Source organism: Lepidothrix coronata, unplaced genomic scaffold, assembly GCF_001604755.1.
Source record: "Lepidothrix coronata isolate B3197 unplaced genomic scaffold, Lepidothrix_coronata-1.0 Scaffold101, whole genome shotgun sequence".
In the NCBI taxonomy this organism is placed as follows: domain Eukaryota; kingdom Metazoa; phylum Chordata; class Aves; order Passeriformes; family Pipridae; genus Lepidothrix; species Lepidothrix coronata.
In genome coordinates this window covers 1,296,106-1,316,337 of record NW_016690281.1, presented here as the reverse complement: position 1 = coordinate 1,316,337, position 20,232 = coordinate 1,296,106, and the positions used below count along the sequence as shown (strand labels likewise).

At 59.2% G+C, this 20,232-nt stretch overlaps 1 protein-coding gene across 1 annotated transcript in view; it reads left to right on the top strand.

Moving 5' to 3' along the window:
* Window positions 1–1,193: 1,193 nt before the first annotated feature.
* SLC9A3R2 (SLC9A3 regulator 2) overlaps window positions 1,194–20,232 on the top strand; it is a 32,916-nt gene continuing 13,877 nt past the window's right edge. The window contains exons 1-2 of the mRNA XM_017823137.1: window positions 1,194–1,425; window positions 5,393–5,650. Of these exons, the coding sequence (XP_017678626.1) occupies window positions 1,216–1,425; window positions 5,393–5,650 (468 nt within the window). The 5' untranslated portion in view covers window positions 1,194–1,215. The remainder of the gene's footprint in view (window positions 1,426–5,392; window positions 5,651–20,232) is intronic.

Here is a 20,232-nt window from a genome sequence, read left to right as displayed (position 1 = left end):
CAGCCACACTGGGCTCTCTCCTTGTCTGCAGCACCCAAATGGCCACATTGCCTACAGGGAATGAGGTGGGAAGAGCTGACAGAGATAAATAACGTCATGGTTTTCCTGCACAGACTCTCCAACCATCTTTTTGGTTCAAGAGTCTTTCTTTTGAAGAGTGACTTTATGTATAACTGCAGTGGAGGCAGGGTTTTTTTAAGCAAACCACAGATTAAAAGTGAATCAATATTCTTTTCTGGAGTCTTTTATTTACAGCCTCCAGCTGGCTGCAGTGTTTGCTTCAGCTCTATAAAATCTGGTAGGAAAGCTGTTGAGGAAGGAGAAACACCGCAGAGGAAGGCCAGGAAACCTGTGGCAAAGGAATGTGACGTGCAATGCCAACACTGTGATAGGCAATCTGCCTCATGTCCTCCTTGTAACAGATTTCACAGAAATGAAGACCAGGAACACAAAAAGGTGAAGATGGGGATCTCCACGTTTCACCAAAACAAGCTCATTCCAGGTGAAACCTGGATGGTCTCTCCAAGGGGCACCTGGGATGTAGTGTGAACCTTTTCCCACCAGGAATCATCAAATCCTGGAATGGTTTGGGTTGGAAGAGACCTTAAAGACCATTCAGCCCCACCCCCTGCCATGGCCAGCGACACTTTCCACTAGCCCAGGTTGCTCCAAGCCCCGTCCAGCCTGGCCTTGGACACTTGGAGGGATGGGGCAGCCACAGCTTCTCTGGGCAACCTGACCACGGGATCCAACCACATGGCTCATTTGCTGGAAGGATTTTGGCCCGGGAGTTCCATCAGCTGCTGGAGCCGGTGCCGGTTCTGGTGCGGATGCTGATGTCGATGTCGGTGCCGGTACCGGTCCCAGTCCCGGTCCCGGTCCCGGCTTCGCCCGCCCCGTCCCGTCCCTCGCTGCGGCTCCGCCCCGTCCCCTCCCGGCCCGGCCCCGTCCCCGCCCGCCGCGCTCCCGGTGCCGCGGGGCAGCGCAGCATGGCCGAGCTGCGCATCGCCCCGGCCCCGGCTCCTGCCCCGGCTCCTGCCCCGCTCCCAGCGCCGGCCGCAGCCGCAGCTCCAGCCCCAGCCCCGGCCCCGTTCCCGGCCCCGGCCCCGTTCCCGGTCCCGACCCCGACCCGCCCCTCCGCGCCCGCCCCGGGCCGCCCATAAAAGCGGCCCCGCGCCCGCCCGCCCTCCCGCCGCCGCCGCTCCGCCGCCGGCCATGGCCAAGGACCAGCTGAAGCCGCGGCTGTGCCGAATGCTGAAGGGGGAGAGCGGCTACGGCTTCCACCTGCACGGCGAGAAGGGCAAGAGCGGCCAGTTCATCCGCAAAGTGGAGCCCGGCTCGCCCGCCGAGGCCGCGGGGCTGCGCGCCGGGGACCGCGTTGTGGAGGTGAACGGGCTCAACGTGGAGCAGGAGACACATCACCAGGTGAGGGCAGGGCCCGGGACGGGCGGGGGGACAGCGGGGACGGACGGGGGTGGACAACGGGGGCAGCCACCGCGGCACCCCGGGCTGAGCGCCCCGGCTCCGGCCGCCCCGCCGGCTCGGCTCTGCCCGGCTCCAGCCTCCCTGCAGAGAGCTAAAGGGGTGTTTTCACCCGAAATATCTCTGCCGGAGCACCTCTGGTCCGGGCAATGCTGGTGGGTGCAGAGATGGGGTGAGTGACCCCCCCCCGGGGTTCCGGGGGCTTTGTGTGCCCCGGGACGGTCGGTTCCCGTGCGGACAGTGGGCGGTGCGGTGTCTCCCCGCTGGGGACAGGCTGTTGTAATCGTGTCAAGGTGGGAAAGCCGAAGGTGTTTGGGGCTGGGCAGGGCTCCGCCGCGTTATGCAATCTGTGGTGGAAAGGAATGGGGAGACCCGGGCTTTATTTCCGGCTCTGCTGTGGGTTTTCTTGGCTGCTTTTGGCGAGCTGCTCCTGCTTGTGCAGCCCGGAGTGTACGAGGATGCCTTAAAATCTCCTGATAAAGCTCTGCAGATGTTCAGCAGTTTTGCTGGCCGGAGTGTGATAGGGCTCAGAGGGGAGCCATGGCTGTTCCTGCCCACAGCCGTGGCTGGGGGGGTCCAAGGGAGCTGTTTCTCAGCTCTCCAATAGAAGCTGTTTCAGGCCGTGTCATTTTCTGCTTACAAAACCGAAACTTGTATTTGTCAAACAGTTTCATCTAAACAAACAAGCAATGAGGTTCAAGCAGCTCCAGTCCCGCGGACACTCGGAGCCTGGCAAGGGGCACAGTTTGCCTCGTGGGGCTCTGCGGGGTTTAGTGCTTTAGTAACTCAAAACACATGGTGAGCCCTTCTGCCAGCGCTGCATTGGGGCAGAGCAGGGATGTGCCTCGGCCCTGCAGAGTTTTGGGGGGTTGTGGCTTCCCAGGCTTCACCCACCAGGTGTGGATGTTGATGTGCTGAAGGTGAGGCTGAGCCTCCAGTAAAGCCTCATGGACTCCCTTCTGTGAGCTTGGTGGGTTTTGGTGGCTAATTGAGCTTGTTTTGATGATCTGAGCCAGCTGTGTGAAAGTTAATGTTTGTCCTGAATGTGATTTCAAACTCCTTGAAGGAGGATCCCCATCTTTGATCTGGCTGGGCAGGAAGGAGAGCTGTGTTCCTGTGGCGCCTTGGAAGCCATCAGAGCTCCCTGCTGGAGCTGGGCTGCTGGGGATGGGCGATAGCAGGGACAGCAGCTGTGCCTTTGAAACGTGCTGGGGCTGCCCAGTAGGTTGAGTGAAATGGGAGAAATGTCTTTCTTTCATGTTTTGCTGCTGGAGGCCGGATGGAGCCCTGATACTTGCAGAGGCAGAAGGGAGCCTTGGTGCTTGTGGATGCAGGATGGAGCCCTGGCACTCACTCCCCACTGCAGAGCAGTGATTGGGATGGGGTGTCTCAACCAGGTGCTGTGCTGTGCTTCTGCTGCTATAGCATTGGGACCTATGAGCATGCAAGTGGTGGGAGCAGGAGCAGCCCTGCCTGCTCTGGGAATCGCTCTTTCTGCTGCCTCAATACCATAAGAACCTCTTCCTTCCCCCAAAACTACCCAGCACTGATGGACCATGGGAAGGGTGATGCTGTGCTGGGTCACACACCAGCTCCTGCCCATGGGTTGGAGCAGCTGGTTCACCGTGGCTTCTCCTTGTGCTGCTCCTTCCCCAACCTTGAACAAGTAACACTTCTCCATGTGCATCGGGACGGAGCCCGCAGCAAACAAGGCCTTGCTGTTTGGGTGTAACTGTGTTTCCAGCTGAAGCTGGCAGCATTTGTGTCTTTGTTCTCTGTTTTTTCCTGGCCTTACCCAAGGAGCGAAGGCAGAACGTGTTCTCAGGGCATTTCATGTCTTGGATGCAAAATTGCATCCTGGCTCCCGGGTTCCTCGCCCTGGCGGCAGCGCGGGCACGGGGCAGAGCTGCGGCTCCTACCCTCCTGCTGTGCCCGGAGCAAGGAAAGCCTCCCGGTCCCTGCGGAGCCTGGCACCATGGAACAGGGCACAGGCACCCCTTTCGGAGCTGCTCCCAGTGGCATCGTGAGTCCCCTTCCTGGGCGGCTGTTGTTTGGCAAGGGTGGAAGGGCCCCGGCCGGCTCTGCCGGGCTGGTGCTGGTGTCGCCAGGGGTGAAAGTCTGTTTGGGTGGAGCTGCGGAAATCATGGGGCTGGGACCGGTGCTGAGAAGGTCCCGAGGCGCCAGATGCTCGGGGGAGGCTGCGGCGTCTCCAGAAGCGCCGTGGGCTCGGGGCTGTGAGCATGGCTCGGAAGCGGGTACGGTGCTGGGCAGGACCTTGTCGGGGCCCCGCCACTGCTTTGCCTCTCACCTCACTGCTCTGTCCCCAGAGAGACTTGCTGCCTGGGGGGGCTCGTCACAGAAAACCCCTTCTGCTCATGGTGAGGGGCTGCTATGTGCCACTCTCCATCCCTGCCTGGCTCAGGGGGACTCGGGAAATGCTTGCTCCATCTGCTCCAGCACTGCTCTCGCTGTGGCTGTTGAGGAACTCGGTGCTGGGTGATCCTGGCACAGCTCCCTGCTGGGTTGGGACCCTTCTGTGGTGCCTCTGAGTGTCGTTGGGGTCTGTGGGACTGCTGTGATTCCCTGCCTGGAGCATCCAAACTGTGGGGTCTGGAGATCATCGCTGTGCAGGACCAGCACGTTCCCCATCTGTGTCACTGCTGCCGCGTGTTGGCTGCTGCTGCCAGGTCCCCTCTGGGAGAAGTGTCCCTGCACAGGCATTGCTGGTGTCAGCAGCACCGTCTGATGTCAGGTGTAGATGGATCTGAACGGGAGCAGATGGATTTTCTGGGGCCTGACGGATCAGCACCGTTCGGGCTGGTTACGGGTGGCAGCCCTGGGCACGACCGCCCGGCACGGCACACGGAGACGGAGCTGCAGTGGATGGCTTGGTTCAGGACAAGCAGCCTTGTCTGCAGCCTATAAATTTCTTGGGGGTTGGTTTTTTTCCCTCCTTTGCAGATCCGGGCTCTGTTGACCTTGAGTGGCGCTCGCAGGGAGTAAATAAACGCTGGCTAATTGCGCATTAGGCTCGTTTGTCGCTCTAACCTTGGCGGTTGTGGCGTGTCTGGCTGGTGTGACCTAGATCAGAGCAGGGGGCCCTGCAAGGAGCCCAGTGCTGCTTTTGGGGGGTGCCCAGCATGTGTGAGGTGTTCAGGGCCACCCCATGGTTGCGGGTGGTGGCCGAACAGCACTGCCAGTGATACCACCCCTCCTCCTCCTCCTCGGATGAAGGCCTGTGCAGGGAGGGGGTGCTCTCAGTGGCTGCCAGCAGAGAGTCTGGAAGTGGTTTCCCTTTGCCCTGCTCCTGTGGGTGTCCTGGATTTGCCCTGTTTCCATCTCAGCCCATGCTGGTGGGATCTACCCCCCTGCCTGGCTGTGGGATCAGCTCCTCCCGGCTCTCCCCACCATGCTGGCACCACAAGTGCCTGTTGGAGCCTCTGCCAGTCACTGATCTGTTCGAAGGAGCCAGGCAGAGCAGGACAGCATCCCCATTCAGTATGCCTGGAGCTGGATCCTGGTGGGGACAGGCCCATCTCCTGCTCCCAGCACTGTCTTCCCTTATCTCTGCTGGTCCCTAGCACAGATGGAGGTTGGATGCATGGATTGGGCTGTTTCCTTCCTAAAACCACCCAGGGTTGGAGTGGGTGATCTCTGCTGCTGTGTGGCTGCAGGGAACAGGCTGAAAGAGCCACCACCATCATCACCCAGGGCTGCAGGCTCCATCCTGGGCATCTCCCAAAGCTTATTCGGCGCTTCTCCCCCATCAGTGATGGCTGGAAGTGACAGCAAACCTTCACCCAGACCAGAGCTGCTGGAGAGTGGGGGAGAGCTGATGGCCCTTGGGTCCAGCTCCTGCCACCCCTGAGAGTTCCCTGTGTTCCTGCTCAGCTGTCCCTCTCCTTCCCAGGTCGTGCAGCGCATCAAAGCCGTGGAGACGGAGACGCGCCTGCTGGTGGTGGACAAGGAGACGGACGAGTACCTGTGCAGCCTGCGCCTGACCTGCACCGAGGACATGGTGCACAACGGGATCCTGCTCAGCTCCGGCGTCTCGCCCTCCAAGGCCCTGGGCAGCGACAACGGGGAGGTCTGGAAGCCGCAGCTGGATCTGAGCGGGGGCAGCCTCCAGCGGCATTCCCACAGCTTCTCCTCGCACGGCAGCAGGAAGGTGAGGGCAGGGTGGGGCAGGGGTGGGGCAGGGGTGTGAGCCCCCCTGGGAGCACCTTCCTCTGTTAGCATGGCTTGTCCCGTCGCAGTAAAACCTCCTGTGTGTGGCTGTCGGCTCAGGGACCCCGCTGTGTCCCGAGCTGCACTTTGGACTCCTTGGCTCTTGTTCCAGGCAGTGTTGGCTACTGGGGGCTGCACGGCTCCCTCCCCTTGAGTGCCCCCCGAGGGTGTCCCGGGGTTGTCAGCCCTGGGGATCAGTGACCCCGTGGGGCCTCAGCCGAGGTCGGTGTCCCAGCCTGGACCTTTCCTGGCCCTGGGACAGGCGGCTCAGAGCAGGGGCATGGCAAAGCTGCAGCTCTGAATGAGCTTCTCTCCCCTCCATTATTTGCAGGAGGGAGGGAACATCTGGGACGAGCGTGTTCTCAGCTTTTTGCTGAAATAGGAAGGAAATTAGCTCTTTTTAAGTGGCCTGGGTCTGGACTGTGCCTTTTATTGGTAAACTCCTTTCCAAAGGGGAAAGAATTCGGGATGGAAAATGTCCAGTTTCCATGGCTGCCGGGGCTGGCGGGGACGGCGCAGGGTTGTGCTCTGCAGATAGCAGGGCTCGCTCCAGGCTGCCCCTGCTCCAGGTGGGAATGTGACAGGAGCTGTGTGGGCGTTGCATGGCCGAGCTGGTGACTCTGGCACTGCTCCACAGCCATCTGTCCCCTTCCCTTCCGTGTCCCTGCGCTGTCCCCTCCTGTGCTCACTGCTCTGTGCTGCCACTGGTGCTCAATGCCCTCCTCCAGCACAGAGCTGCCATGGGTGTCCCCCTCCTCATCTTCCTCCTCCTCCCTGGGGGCCTTGCAGGGGCTGCCTGGTCTCTGTCCCCTCGGAGCAGGGCTGGGGGCTGAGTGCTGACCCCATTGGGCTGCTGGGAGGAGATCAGTGGGAAAGTCAGGAAAGTGTCATGTCCTCAGGAGCCCTCCATGGGGAAATCCCCCTGTGCAGATAAGGGGTGATGCTGGTGTGAGGTGTGAGCATCCCAGTGATAATGAGGGGCTCTCACCCTGTGGTTCTTCCCTCTGGAGCTGTTTGGGATCTTGCAGAGGAGGGTTGCCCTTCCCTGACAGGGCAGGATTGGAGGCAATATTTGATTTTTTGTATTTTTTGCGTCATTTGAAGCTGTTGGAAGGTCTGTGTGACGATGATGGGTGTGTTTCCTCGGGGGGTTGGTGCACCCCTGGGATGGTTGACATTCCCGAGGTGGGGGTTTGCTGTGCATGGTTGGGGGTGGCTTTCCAAACTGGGGATTTCCTCTCCTGTCTCTGTTTCGTGTGCTGGTCGGGATCCAAGAGCGTGTTCTGACGGGAAGTCAGGCCAGGGGAACAGGACAGTCCCTTCCGGCCTTTGGGTTTTGGCTCCTCCAAGGAGAGGGTGGGACAGGGAGAGCTGAGCAGGGCTGGGTGTGAGTGGGGAGAAGCCCCCATGTCCCCATCAGAGGGACTGGGGGCTTGGTGGGGACTTTGCCTGGGCATTCAGTGCTTGATGAGACAGAGCTGATTTTGGTGTAGCCTGCACTGGACAAAGGGAACTGACTCCAGGAATGACGTCCCCTGTGTGGGGTTGGGGACGGGCTGCTGAGCATGTCGGGCACTCACAGAGCCTTGGGTCAGCAGCTGGTTTGCTCCTGCCTTGGCAGCCCTCGAGAGCTGGGCCCTGCCAGCTCCCCTGGCCAAGGTCACTTGTCCGTGCTGGAGTGTGTGACCCTGGTGTGAGGTCAGGGGTGGCCGGAGCAGCAGGAGCTGACCCTGCTCCTGTGCAGTCCTGCTCGCTTCAAGGTGGTAAAACCTGCTCCAGGCTCTTTGTCTGGGGGACATGTCCCTCCTTCTGTGTCCCAAAGCAGCTGGAGGCCAGGGGATGGTGGACATAGGGTGGCTGACCCCGGTTTGTGCCATGCTCGGCCCCCCAGTGCTGTCCCTCCATGGGGCAGTTTGAGCCCCATCCTACTCCTGCAGATCACAGGCACTGGGATGTGCAGCTCCTAAGTGTGGGAGGACTTGAGGAGATTTCAGCCCCTGCAGTGGGGCTTTGGCAGCTGGGATTTGTCCCCAGCCAGATTTAGGGCTTTTGTGAGCTCCCCTGGAGGTGTTTAGTGAAGGAGGAGAAAAGGCAGCTCCCTCCCCCCTGCAGACCTGTGGCCCCAGCCTGCCCCTGTGGGAACCCGGGCTGATGCTCCAGGCTGCTCCCAGGGAGCTGCATTTTTGTGAGCACATTTGTTTATATAAAGGCTGGAGTTTTCCTGGATTTGGGGCCGGGTTGTTCAGGGCAGCCCAAAGCAAGGAGCAACTGAAACAAAAAGAGGAGGGAAGTCTGGCACCCAGGATGGCTGGCAGGGTGGGCAGTGGGGGGTGATGGAGCAGGGAGGGTGGGCACAGCCCTGCCAGCCCCCCCATGCTGTCCCAGACTGATTTCCCAAGAGGGGTGACCCCCCAAGCTCTGCCGTGGGTGGTGAGGTCACTGTGCACCCCAGCAGGGCCCTGGTGCCCAGGACCTCGTGCTCCAGGAACCCGGTGATGCCATGAATAATTCAGCACCTATTTCCAATCCTGCTGCCTGCCCTGGGTGCAGGTTGGCAGGGCTGGCAGCCAGTGGCTGCCCCTCTCACAGCTCTGCTGTCCCCAGCACCACTTGTGCCCTGCGTGGCCGGGGTGGCACAGGGAGCTGGGGCTGCCTTGCCCTGTCCCTGCTGTGCCCATACCCATGTCTGCTGGGCTGGGAGGGGTTTGGGGGTTTGCTTGCTCGCTGCCTGCCCCGTGCTGTGTCCCCTGGCAGGGCACATGTCCCCATGCCATGTACTCCCCTGTCTCCAACGTGTTCTTGTGGCCACTGGGCTGTTTCCTGCTTTCCAGGGGGCTGCTTTGCCCTGACAGGCTCCAGCACCCCTGGCAGGTCCAGGGATGGGGAACAGGGGGGTCCCAGAATGGCAGGGGCTGCTCTGGGTGCCTGGTGTGAGCTGCTTTAATGGCAAAGGTGCCTTTGGGCAGCAGTGGCTGTTAATGAAATGCTAAATGTAGAAGGCAGGCGAGCTGCAGGGCTGGCACTGGGCAGTGCTGCCAGCGCTCACCTGGGTGCTGCTGCTCACTCCAGAGGTGCCCCTGGTGGACAGGGGTCATGGCCCAGGGCTGGCAGCACCTTCACAGGCGGCTGTAGCTCCTCTGTCCCATTCCTGCTGTGCCATCACTGGGACCCCCGTTAGGGCCCACGGGCTGTGTGAGATGCATTTGGGGTGTCCTTGGGACTTGCTGCCTCGGTGCTTTCTCCAGGTGTGTTTATAGGAGAAATAAGAACAACAGCAAAGCCACCAAAAGGCACTTGGGGTTAATTCCCTCCATTGCTGCTCCGGTCTCGCCAAATCGGGCTGCGGGGGGTGGGTGTGCAGAGGGACCTTCACAACCTTTACAAAGGATAAACTTCTCCAAAGTTTATCCTTTGGGGAACAAGCCCACGTCTTGTAGCTGCTGGATTTAAGCCTGTTGAGTCTGGGAATTTTAATGGAGGGGAATTAACGGCTGGTTGTTGATTGTCCCCTGCTCAGGGAGGGACGGTGTCACCTTGGGATTGCTGCTGGCAGGAATGGGTGTCCCTCAGGTGCCACGGGGTTGTGGCAGCTCCTGTGTGCCCTGGCCTGATGTGCCTGGGGACAGATGTGTTGCTCTCTGCAGGATGGTGGCCAGGTGCCTGTTGGGACCAGGTGTGGGGCCAGCACTGACGTTGGGGCTGTAAATATTTACTCTTCTCTTTGGGTCAGGAATAAGAACTTTTCTCTGATGCAAATAAACCCCTGGTGTTGTGATGTCTCCTGCCGGAGCACTGGAAGGGAAGTAACTCAGGACAGATGTTTTTGGAGCGCTTTGCCAGCTCAGTTGAGGCCCAAAATTTAGGGCTTGTAGAATAACCGCAAAGATGTAATAAAACCAAACATGAGCAGAAATGTCTGCAGCAATTATGCAATTTAAAAAAAATAAATAAATAAGTGAGGGGATGGTTTGAATTAAAGCACTTCCCTGCAGCATCCTGTGCTCCCCGTGGCAGGCTCAGACCTGCGGGAGGGGGTGATGGGGAGGATGGCAAAGCTTATCCCTGGCACAGCCTGGGTGAGGTTCCTGCTGTGGGGAAACCTTCCGGCACAGAGCCCAGGGCTCTGTGGCTGTGTCCCTGTGGCATTCCCTGCCCTTCCCACAGCAGCTATTCCTGTGGAATCTGAGGGTCTGGATGGGCAGAGCTGAAGGGAAGCTGTGTGTGTGCCCATCAGGGCAGGGATGTGTCACTGTGAGCTCTGCCTTTCTCTGCTTAAAAAGAAACTCTGCAAACTGTTTCTGCAGCCGTGGTGTGGAGCTGCTCCGGGTGCTGTTCCCAGCTGAGGATACGGGGTGGGATGGGTGTGGAAGGGAAGATGCCTGTGGGGAACTGGGAGCAGGACAGTGGGGCTGGAGACCCCCTGCCTCCCCCCAAAGAATGCCACTGCAGTGGGCACTCGTGGAGGGGTGTTTTATGTGGGAGCTCAGCCAAGGAGCAGCAGAGGGATCCCTTGGGTCTGGGGTTGTGCTTCAATCCCAAACGCAGGGCAGCAGCTGGGCCGAGCCTGGGGAAGCCAGCGCTGACCCCGCTGCATTATTGATGGTGCCGGGCTCTGGCATCGTGTGTCACGGGGCTGGACTGGGGGTGGGCTCTGGAGCAGCTCCAGCTCAGCACCTCGGGAACGGAGCTTGGGGCGTGTGGCAGCTGGAGAAGCTTTGGCTTGGGATGAGCAGCGTGTGCTGGGCATCACCACAGCGCTTGGAGGAGGTGCTGGCAGGGATCTGAGCCTTGTCCTGCTGGATACAATCCAGGTTCAAGACGAGACACTCGCCCACGGGGTTGTGAGGTGGATAAACCAGTGTGTTGCTTGGCAGGGTCAGCCCTGGCTTCCCACCCCGCAGGTCCCGCACGCTCCCATCCTCCCGGTGCTGTGGGAAGGGGTTTTGGATGCAAAGCACTTCCTTCTGTGTGGACTGTGGCTGTGTCCCATCCCCCAAGTGCTCTGGAGCCGTGGGTGGGCTGTGGGGATGGGATGGGGCTGAGCAGGCGTCCCCAGCCACAGCTCGCCCATGCAGGCTCAGTGAGGGCAGCGGGTCCGGGGAAGGGGCTGCTCTGGGGGGTTATTTTCGTGCCGGGGCAGCGCAGGAAGCCCCTCCCGGGGAGGAGAGCATCCACCCCGCGGCAGAAACTTCCTCCGCCGGGATATTTTTAGTGAAACACAAAGCGGGTGGGAGGCAAGAGGCAGATTAGCATCGGGAGGAGCTGTGCCCTGCCAAGAGCCTTTGTTCTCGGAGCCACACGCTCCCAAGGGACACCCGGTCCTTTGAGAGGGCAGTGGGGTGACCCCCGGGACCCCCTCATCACTGGGGGGGGGAGGAGTGGGTGGGGTGTTGATCCCAGCCCAGTGCCCGGCTGCAGGAGGGGATGCTGCTGACACCGAGAGATGCTGCGTGTGGTCCAGCCGGTGCTGATCCCTTCTGCATCCCCGAGTAATCAAAAACTTTCCCTCAAAACGATTGGAAAACTGATATTAAGTGGGAGCTGTTGGAAGTGCAGCTTGCTCCGGCCCCCTCTGCCCGCAGGGATTGGCTCCAGCAGCCTTGTTCAATAACAGCCCCGCTCACGAGTGGGCTCCTCGCCAGCTGCCGATGGTTCTGTTCAATAGGAGGACTATTAAATGGTTTCAAATAAATTAAAAATCTTCTGGCAGCGCCAGGGCCTTCCTCGTGTGCCCTGGCAGCTGCACAGAGCCCCTGCTGTGCCTCCCCTCCATCCCTTGGAGCTTCTCCAGCCTGGTCGGGCTCGTGGTCTTGTCGTGGTGGAGGAAACCTTAAAACAATATTGGGTTTGGGTTTTCTTTTTGGATTCCCTCTTTATTCCCAAGACCCAAGTGAGTTGTGGAGGGGGGGACACGCTGCACATTCCCAGCTGTTTAGCCAGGGCTGTCCCAGTGCTGCTGTGCAGCGTGGCTGGATAAATCATCTCCAGGAGTTTGATCCCAGACTTGGTGGTGCCGCAGGTCTGGGTGAATCCCACCTCCTCCTGCCCGGCCCCTGGATGTGGGGCTGCTCCCACCTGGATAAAAGGTGCTGGAGTTTCATATTGCTTGTGGAGAATGGAACCACAGGGAGTAAAGTGTGCTAGAGGGGACCAGGGCTTCCAGCTGCTGACCAGGTACACCTGACTTCCAAACAAGGTTTTTAAAGAGCTCCTTTTAATCCATGAAACACCATCTGCCCACAGCCCTGACATGTGGCATCACCTTTGTGAGCTTCGTTCAGGCCCTCTGGGAGACCAAGGCTGTGAGGTGGAAGGATGTGCTCAGCACTGTGAATAGCTCAGAGTGGAAATGAAGGTCTGTTTTGAGCTGGTTTTGTCTCCCAGACCTTGGCTCTGTCTCTAGATACGGAGATTTTTACAGGCAATGGTGTTGGGAGACCCCAGGTTGGGATATGAGAGAGCAAAAGTCAAACTCGTAATCAGTAAAGGGTTTTTTCAAATCCACAGGTTTATTCCTTTAAATAAGAAATTAAACCCCAAGTTGTTGACATAATTATTTCTGGCAAGATCCATATTGTAATTTAATTTCATTACAGCTTTTGCCTGGCCCCCTGAGTGTTTTGGTTCCGTTGCTGCGTTCAGGCCATATCCAGACGTGGGGCTGGATTTTGTTGGCTCAGTGTCTCTCTTTTCCCACTAAAATTTTGCAAGAGTTTGTTTCCAGGTACAATAAGCTGCTGGTGGATGTTTGGTAGCAGTGAGTGTGTGAAAGCCAAAGTGAAAAGTAGCTTTATGAGGAAGGGGAAGGTAAGAAAGATGGTTCCCTGTAGGTTCTGGTGCTGAAGAAGTGTGAGGAGATGCTCTGTGGACACAGAATCCTGGAATGGTTTGGGTTGGAAGGGACCTTAAAGCCCATCCAGTCCCACCCCCTGCCATGGGCAGGGACACCTTCCACTAGCTCAGGTTGCTCCAAGCCCCGTTCAACCTGGCCTTGGACACTTCCAGGGATGGAGCAGCCTCAGCTTCCCTGGGCAACCTGTGCCAGGGCCTCCCCACCCTCACAGGGAAGAATTTTTTTCCAGTATCCCATCTAACCCTGCCCTCTGGCAGTGGAAAGCCATTCCCCCTTGTCCTATCCCTCCATCCCTTGTCCCATGTCCCTCTCCAGCTCTCCTGGAGCCCCTTTAGGCACTGGAAGGGGCTCTCAGGTCTCCCTGGAGCCTTCTCTTCTCCAGGCTGCACGAGTTGGACTGCCTGGCAGTGGATTTTCCCTTGGGAGAGTCTCCAGCTGTCCCATGTGCTGCCAGGGATGTTTGAGGAAGGAGTAGGACAGGGATCAGCAGTGAGTGAGTGTCCCAATGCCATCCTGGGCCCCTCCATCACCATCCGCTGGAAGTGGGGTCGCTGCCTCCACACTGAGAGCCCTGCTGCTCACCCTGCACTGTGTGACTGAACCCTCTTAAGGAATTACAGGGACTAATCCCGTTAAAGACACGAGCAGCACAAAAGGTGGTGGGAGGGCTAATCCCTCTGCTCCAGCCTCGGTGGGCTGAGCTCCCGCCCCCGGGAATGTGGCCGTATCTCCAGCTGGACTGGCATTCCCTGGGGAATGGTGCTCTGCCCTGGGGAATGGTGCTCTGCCCTGGGGAAGGGCTCCAGGGGCTCTTCCCAGTTCCTGACAGCTCCTGCCTCCCCATGGCCAGCACGGGGCTGGCTCTCACTTGTGCCAGGCTTGCGGTCCCTCATGAGCAGCCAGAGGCCACCCCAGGTAAATCAGTTAATTCTGGCCTTGGGGTTGTTCATGGTTAGCAGGATTTAATTAAGACAAGCCCTAATTAGTTCTAAGCGGGTGAGTAGTCAGTCGGCTTTGCCTGGAAGAGTTCCCTGCTCTTGTCTGGCAGCTGTGAACAAGCACAGGGCTCCGCTGGCACTGGGGGCTGGAATGGGGTACGTGGGAGACCCTGTATCGTGCTGGAATGTGGGCTTAAAAATCACCTTGGAGCGGCTGATGGGGTTTTGCCGGGCACCCAAATCCACCTTTTGGTTTTGCAAGCACCGTTCTGGGGCTGTTCCTGCTTTCCCATGGCTTTCTGCTCCCTGTCAGCCCTTCCCATGGGCATGGATTGCCCCGAGCTCACGGCTGGCACCGGCCTGTGCCCGGCACCACACACCCACCCCGGGTTTATCAACCGGAGCAGGCGGAGCCCGGCGCTGCCTCCGGGGTTATCACAGGAGATCCTCCCGTGCTGCCCTGGGGACACACCGTGTCCCCCAAACCCCCTTATCTGCCCCAGCCCTCCTGGGCTGGAGATAAGCACCAGCCCCTCTCCTGGGAGCAGCAGCTGGAGCGTGCTTGGCTCCTGGGCAAGGGGCATCTTCTGTGGCCGCCTGGTTTTTAAGGAGCTGGGTTTGAAATGTGTCATTTTCGGAGCTGAGCATCCCAGTGGGATGAGCCCTGGTGTTCCCTGATTGCGTCAGGCCTCAGTTTGGTCCCGTGTTTCCCGGCAGTGTCGTGGGATGGAGCGGGTGCCAGCGTTGTGCAATGGGGCTGTGGCAGCAGGGTTGAGTTTTGGAGGGGGAGGTCGAGGAGAGCCCCAGCAGAGCCAGAGGCTTTGGGTGCTGTGTCCAGGTCAGCAGATTTTGTGCAAAGGCTTTGGCTTGTGGGTTTTTGGGAGAAGGGAGTAGTTTGCGTGTCAGGCTGAGGGCTGGGACCAAGGCTCCTCGCCCCTCCTGCTTTTTGGAAAATTGCACCCCTGGATGTTTTATTGCAGGATTTCTAAAGACAAAAGGCCTTACATTTGGTTGACCCCAAGCACGGGTGCCACAGCGCTGGCTTTGCTTTCGGTACAAGGAATGCAGAGGATGTTTGGAGCCCTCCCCCTGCCCCATTTCCTCCAGCGAGCTGTGCTGCCCAGCCAAGACAAATATTGGGAGTAAACTATTGAACTTCCCTGGTCTCAGCACTCACAGAGCAGCGCCTGTTCTCCCCCTTCCTGGGCAGGGGCCGGGCTGAGGGGGTGCAGATGTGTCCTGCTCCTGCCCCATGTCCACTGCACCCCTCGCTCCAAGGTGGGCTCGGTGGCAGAGCAGGAGGAGAGAACCAGCCCCAAAGGGACAGTGCAATGGCTTGTGCCATCCTTCCCACCCTGCATGTGCCTTATTGGGCTCTGCAAGGCTGAGTGTAGCACCCATGACCTCTTCCTCCAGGGTGGGGGGGACCAGGAGCCGTGTCCTCGCTGGCCTGTGGTGCAGAGGTTTTCCCCATCCCGTGTTCGATGACTAACAGCCAGCTTTCTGCAGGGCAGTGGGATTGCACCCCATCCCCAAAAATCAGGCTTTCAGGGCAGGTTCTCCGTGGGTCTGAGCAGTTGGTGCTGGTCCTGGTGGGCTCTGGGGTTGGGTACATGGTCCTGTGATGGTGCCCCCAAGTCCCACAGCCTTGGCACAGGTGAAAGCCAGGACTTCAGAGCCTGAGCAGCCTCAGCCCTTGGGAAAATACCTTTCCTTCTCTGTGAGCCCCACCTGTAACAGGGTGCAGAGTGTTCTCGGGGGTGGGAGGGTGCTCCCCACGGTGCCCAGTGCATGGCATGAGCCCCCACCACCTCCGGGGGGATTTCCCTCGGCATCCCCGGTGCCCAGCGAGTGCTGTGGGAGCACAAAGCTGTAGGACTGGATTCCTGCTCGTGACTGGGGTCAGTGAAGGCAAGGAATGGGGCCAGAACAGATGAGTGTTTGGTGATTGCTCAAGGCTTGGCCTGGAGGCAGCAGGGGAGTCCAAAGGGCAGGTGGTGGTGCCCGACTCCGGCACAGCCCCCGTCTGGGAGCTGTGGTGAACTCACCTGTGGGCTCTGCCCTGAGCTGGAGGCTCCATCTGGGATCCATCACCTGTCCTTGGAGCAGTGCTGAGGACATGGACATGTGCTGTTGTGTCTGTGTTTTGGGGTGTTGAGGAGTTGGGCAGGGGATGTGAGTTCTGTGCTGCAGCACAGCCCCTGTGGAAGGAGGGAGCTCTGTGGGATCAGGGAAGCTCATTCCCAGCATCTCCCTCTGCCTTCCCATTGTCCATAGCAATCCCTCTTCTCGCCTGGGGGTTCGTGGTGAGCGTGGGAAGGACTTTTCCCCCTGTTCCAGCAGCTTGAACTCTGCATAGTGACCGATGCTCCTTTCCCTCCCACCCACTAGGAAACAGGTCCCTCTGGATCTGATGAGATCCCTTTGAATCCAGAATGGTGGAGATCCCATGTTTCTCCTCCTGGACAAATGCCAGCCTGCCAGGACCCATGCTGCTGCCCCATGTTGTGCTGGAGCTGATCCCTCCGGAGCAGGGGAGCTCGCTGGTATCCCGGCTGCGTGTCCCCTTGGCAGATCGGGCTGGAAAAGTTGTCTCTCTCAACGAAAACACGTGCACGTGGCGGTTTCGGTCTCCTCCAGCCTCCTTCCCTCCTCCCAGTCTCTCCCTGGGCCGGGCCAGCTGCTCCCTGCTCCAGCCAAGCCTGTGCTGCTGTTCCTGGCTCCAGCCCTGCCCAGGGGGAAGAGCGTGGGTGCCTTCGCTGTCTGAGTCTGCTCAAACGCCAGCAAAGAGGGGAAAAAATGCTGCTTCCTGCAGCTTGTGGCTGAGAAATTCCCCAGCTGTGGGATTGCCAGGGAATGGCCAGGACAGCTCAGTTGGAGTCAGTGCTGCTGGGGGGATCAGCTGGACCCCGTGGAGCTGCACTGGGCTGGTGTTCCCACAGTGGGGACGTGCCCATCGGGGTCTTGCCTGGGGTTGTCCCCACTGGGGACACGTGGTCCTGAGCAGGACGTGGCCTGGCCACAGCCCCTCTCCTGAGAGGCCCCTTTGTGCTCAGGGATTTCCATAATGCTCCGGTTCAGTGCCCGGGATTTGGGAGAGGGGCAAATCCAGGCTTACCCCTCGCCTTAGGGCAGCGGCAGCAGCAAAGGTCAAGCTCTGGTTTCTTTGGCAGTGGATTGTTTGGAGGTGAAGCCCTGATGGGAGCCGTGAGGGAGCTGCTGTTCCCATCGCCCTGTGGGTGCCGGGGTGGGAGTGGGGCCACCCAACCTGGCAGGCACTGTCACCCTGGGCTGGACATGGGGCATCCTCCCCACCCTCCACATCCTTCCTGCTCTTGTTTTCTTCTACCTGGCAGCTTGCTGGGATAACAGCCCTTTGGTTGTGCAGGGGGCACAGCTCTGGCAGGGTGCTGGTACCTGAGGGATTTGCATCCCACAGCACCTGGAAAGGACTGTGGGATTGGGAAAGCACATGGGATTGGGATGACCTGGACACTCTGGTGCAGGGCACAGGGAGGTGCAAACCCCTTCTTGCTGCTGCTGCACTGCCAGGGCGTGGTGAAGGACCTCAGTAATTTTTTGTGACTGATTTTGCGCCACCCTGGAAGGGGCTGTGGGTCACTAGTGACCCACGCTGTCCTCTCTGCTGTGTCCAAAAGGGCTGCAGGGCTCAGGGTGGGTGTCCTTGGGTTCAGTGGGTCCCTACTGAGGCTCAGGACCCACTGTGGGCATCATCCTTCCCCTCCGTGGCTGGAAGAAGCCATACTGCAGGCATGGGGTTTCCATGGCATGGTGGATCACTCTCCTCCTCACAGGGACTGTTGTCGGGCTTGACTGGGGGCAGAGCAGGGACCTGGTGTCACCCTGACCAGCCTGACTTGGTGCTCCCATCCATCACAGCAACCCCAGCAGGGACTGGAGACTCCCTGAAATATCCAAGTTGTCCCCTCAGCTGCAGCTTGGCCGTGGGTCCTGCAGGGACCCGTGGCTGGACATGTTCCACTGCTGACTGGAATCGCCCTCCTGCCATTCCCGCTCGCTCCCTTTGTGCTGCCTGTTGGCAGAGAAAGCAGCAGGGCCCAAAGGCTGGGATGCATCCAAAGGGTGTTGGGTGTGTGTGCTGGTGCAGCCCCCCCAGGCAGAGCTCCAGTGCCTGGCAGAGCCCCCCAGGCTGGTGGGAGGGTGCTGGGGGAGCACTGCTGGGAAAACGGCACAAATCTGTGTCTGCTGCCCTTAAAAAAAATACACAAGTTTTTTCTTTTGATGCTTCTATCACTCAGACCCAGCTGGAGCAATTCAAATAATTGGAGCAATTTGAATAATGGAAGAGATTTTAATAAGCTACAACAGCCCAGAGCTGTGTTGGGGATGGGCAGGCAAAGTGTCAGCCTGGTGCTGACATGGAGCTGTGACACGGTGGCACAGTTTGTGCCATCACCATCAGGACCCTGCAACACCCCCCTCTCCTCCTGGTGATATTTAAGGTAACTCTACTGTCTTTAAGCTCTGGAAAAAGCTATTTGGAGGCAGCTCAGCTGTGTTTGTGCCCATCCTCTTCTCTCGGGACAGCGATGACTTTGGACACTCTGCAGTCCCCGTTTGTCCCTGGGGGCACCCAAAACTTTCTCCTGGCTGTAGGGATGTGGAGGTGGCAGCACTCCTGCTTGGGAGATGCTGGGAAGGAGTTTACAGTGAGTGTCACTGGGCTGCCAGGTCTGCATTGGAGGAATGACACGGGATTTTCCTCCTTTGACCGCTGGTGTCGGAGCCGAAACACCTTGGGAATGGGGTGGGTGCTAATTAGAGTTGTGGCTGTATAAAAATGGAAGCAGGTTGTTTACTGGTCCTGCCCGAGGATTTATTCCTGACCTGGCTGTGGAAAACTTGTGAATTACCCCCTTTTGCCAGTGCCAGGGGGTCTCTGGGTGCTGGAACTGCCACCTTTCTCCCCAGTCCCGGCTCTGGCCCTGCAGGGAAGGGGAACATCTGCTTGTGGTTCGGTGGGTCTGGCGTCCCCCCAGCCCCGTCTCCCCCTCCCCCTCCGTTATTTATAGCATTTCACCAACATCTGGAGTTTGAGCCGCCCGGCGCTGGCTGACTCCGAGCCGGGGGATGGAGCCGAGGGATGGAGCTGGGTGAGAGTGTGTGGCCGGAGGGACACGGGGGGAGGGAGGGAGGGAGGGAATGAGCCCTGAGCCCTTCCCAGCAGCGTGGGGGGGCAGCATCCCAGCATCCCAGTGAGGAGCTGAGGACCGTGGGGGGGTTGGGGAGCCCCGGGAGCATCCTTGCTCTGCTTTTCCCAGCAGTGGGGATGGTGGGAGAGCTGCCGTGTCCTCGCCCCACAGCGCAGACCTGGGGGTGCTGTGCCTGCCCCTCGCAGCGCTGCCAGCCCTTGGTCCCACTCTCCAGATGGGTTCCGAGGCTCCTTTGACATTTGCTGTCAGCTGTGTTCCCCCCTCCCCAAAAGTGTCACCGAGGGCCCCTGCCCCAGGGGATGCAGGGCTACAATAGCCCCCTTTCTGGTGCTGCTTTAATGGGAAAACTTGAGTCATTCCTGGGGGAAGAGAAATGAAACCCAGCCCTGCTAGAGCAGGCGGCAGATCCCTGGCACGGCAGTGAATGGAGGCAGCAATCCCGCTCCAGCCGTGGCACGATCCCAAAGCTGCCTGGTTCTCATGGCAAGCGGGGCTGTGGGTGCTGCTGGCAGCCACGGTGGGGGCTCCTGCTTCTTCCAGCTTTCCTCACCTTTGCAGTGTGGAAGACAGCAGGTTTTCACCTCTCCCTTCCCCAGATCAGGGTGACAAACATCTGCTTGAAGTTAAGTGCATCCCTAAATCCGAGCAAAGGCAGCAGCCTTTGAGGTTCCAACAAAACTGTGGCAATAATGCTGGCAGTTAAAGCTTGCCCAAGGCTCGGCTCAGCTCCCAGTATAACCAGTACTGCCAAGAGAGGGTGCCCCTGTCAGAGGGGTGTAAATGGACCTCTTGTTCTGGTGGTGCTGTGGCCCCTGGGCCCCCTTTCCTGGCTCCTTCCAGGCTCCCAGAGTTGTCCCTTGCTCCTCTGCCTGCTGGGGTTTGGATTTGGGTCAGGGTCCTGCACTTCTCCTCCACAACCCCTAAAGGTGGCTGTGCATCCCCTCCCATCCCTTGGTGGCCATTGCCTGCAGTGGAGAATCCAAAGTGCAGGAGATGGAGAGGCCCCAGCTGGAGGCAAGACAGTGGGAATGGACTCTGAGGCTCTGAGCAGTGTCCCCTGTCCCCCCAGGACATCTCGGTGTCCTGAGGTGGCCCCAGGGCAGGACGGGACCCTGGTGTCCCCCAGCCCTGGTGGGTTCTGCTGCAGAGATTTGATTTTCAGGGAGTGAAGGAGCCATTTTCTGTCCGAAACCACATGGAAAAGGAGAGGAAACGCCACGGGAGCTGACTTAAAAGAAAATATGTTAGCAATGTGAATTAGGCAGGAATGCTCCTGCCTGGGTTTTCTCCAGCTCTGCCGAGCAGAGGCGGAAAGGTTTGACATGTCGCCGATCCGGAGCCTGGAGTGCATCCAGGTGCAGTTCCCGACAGTGGCAACTGGAACCTGTTTGGCTGCCCCCAGGAAATGGCAAAGCCCCTGGGATGGGCATGGAGGGATGGGCTGGTGCCAGGAGCAGGGTGAGGTGGTCCCAGGCAGGACTGAGCCGATTAGGGCCGAGCCCTGATCTCTGGGGATGACGCTGTGACAGGGTGACCG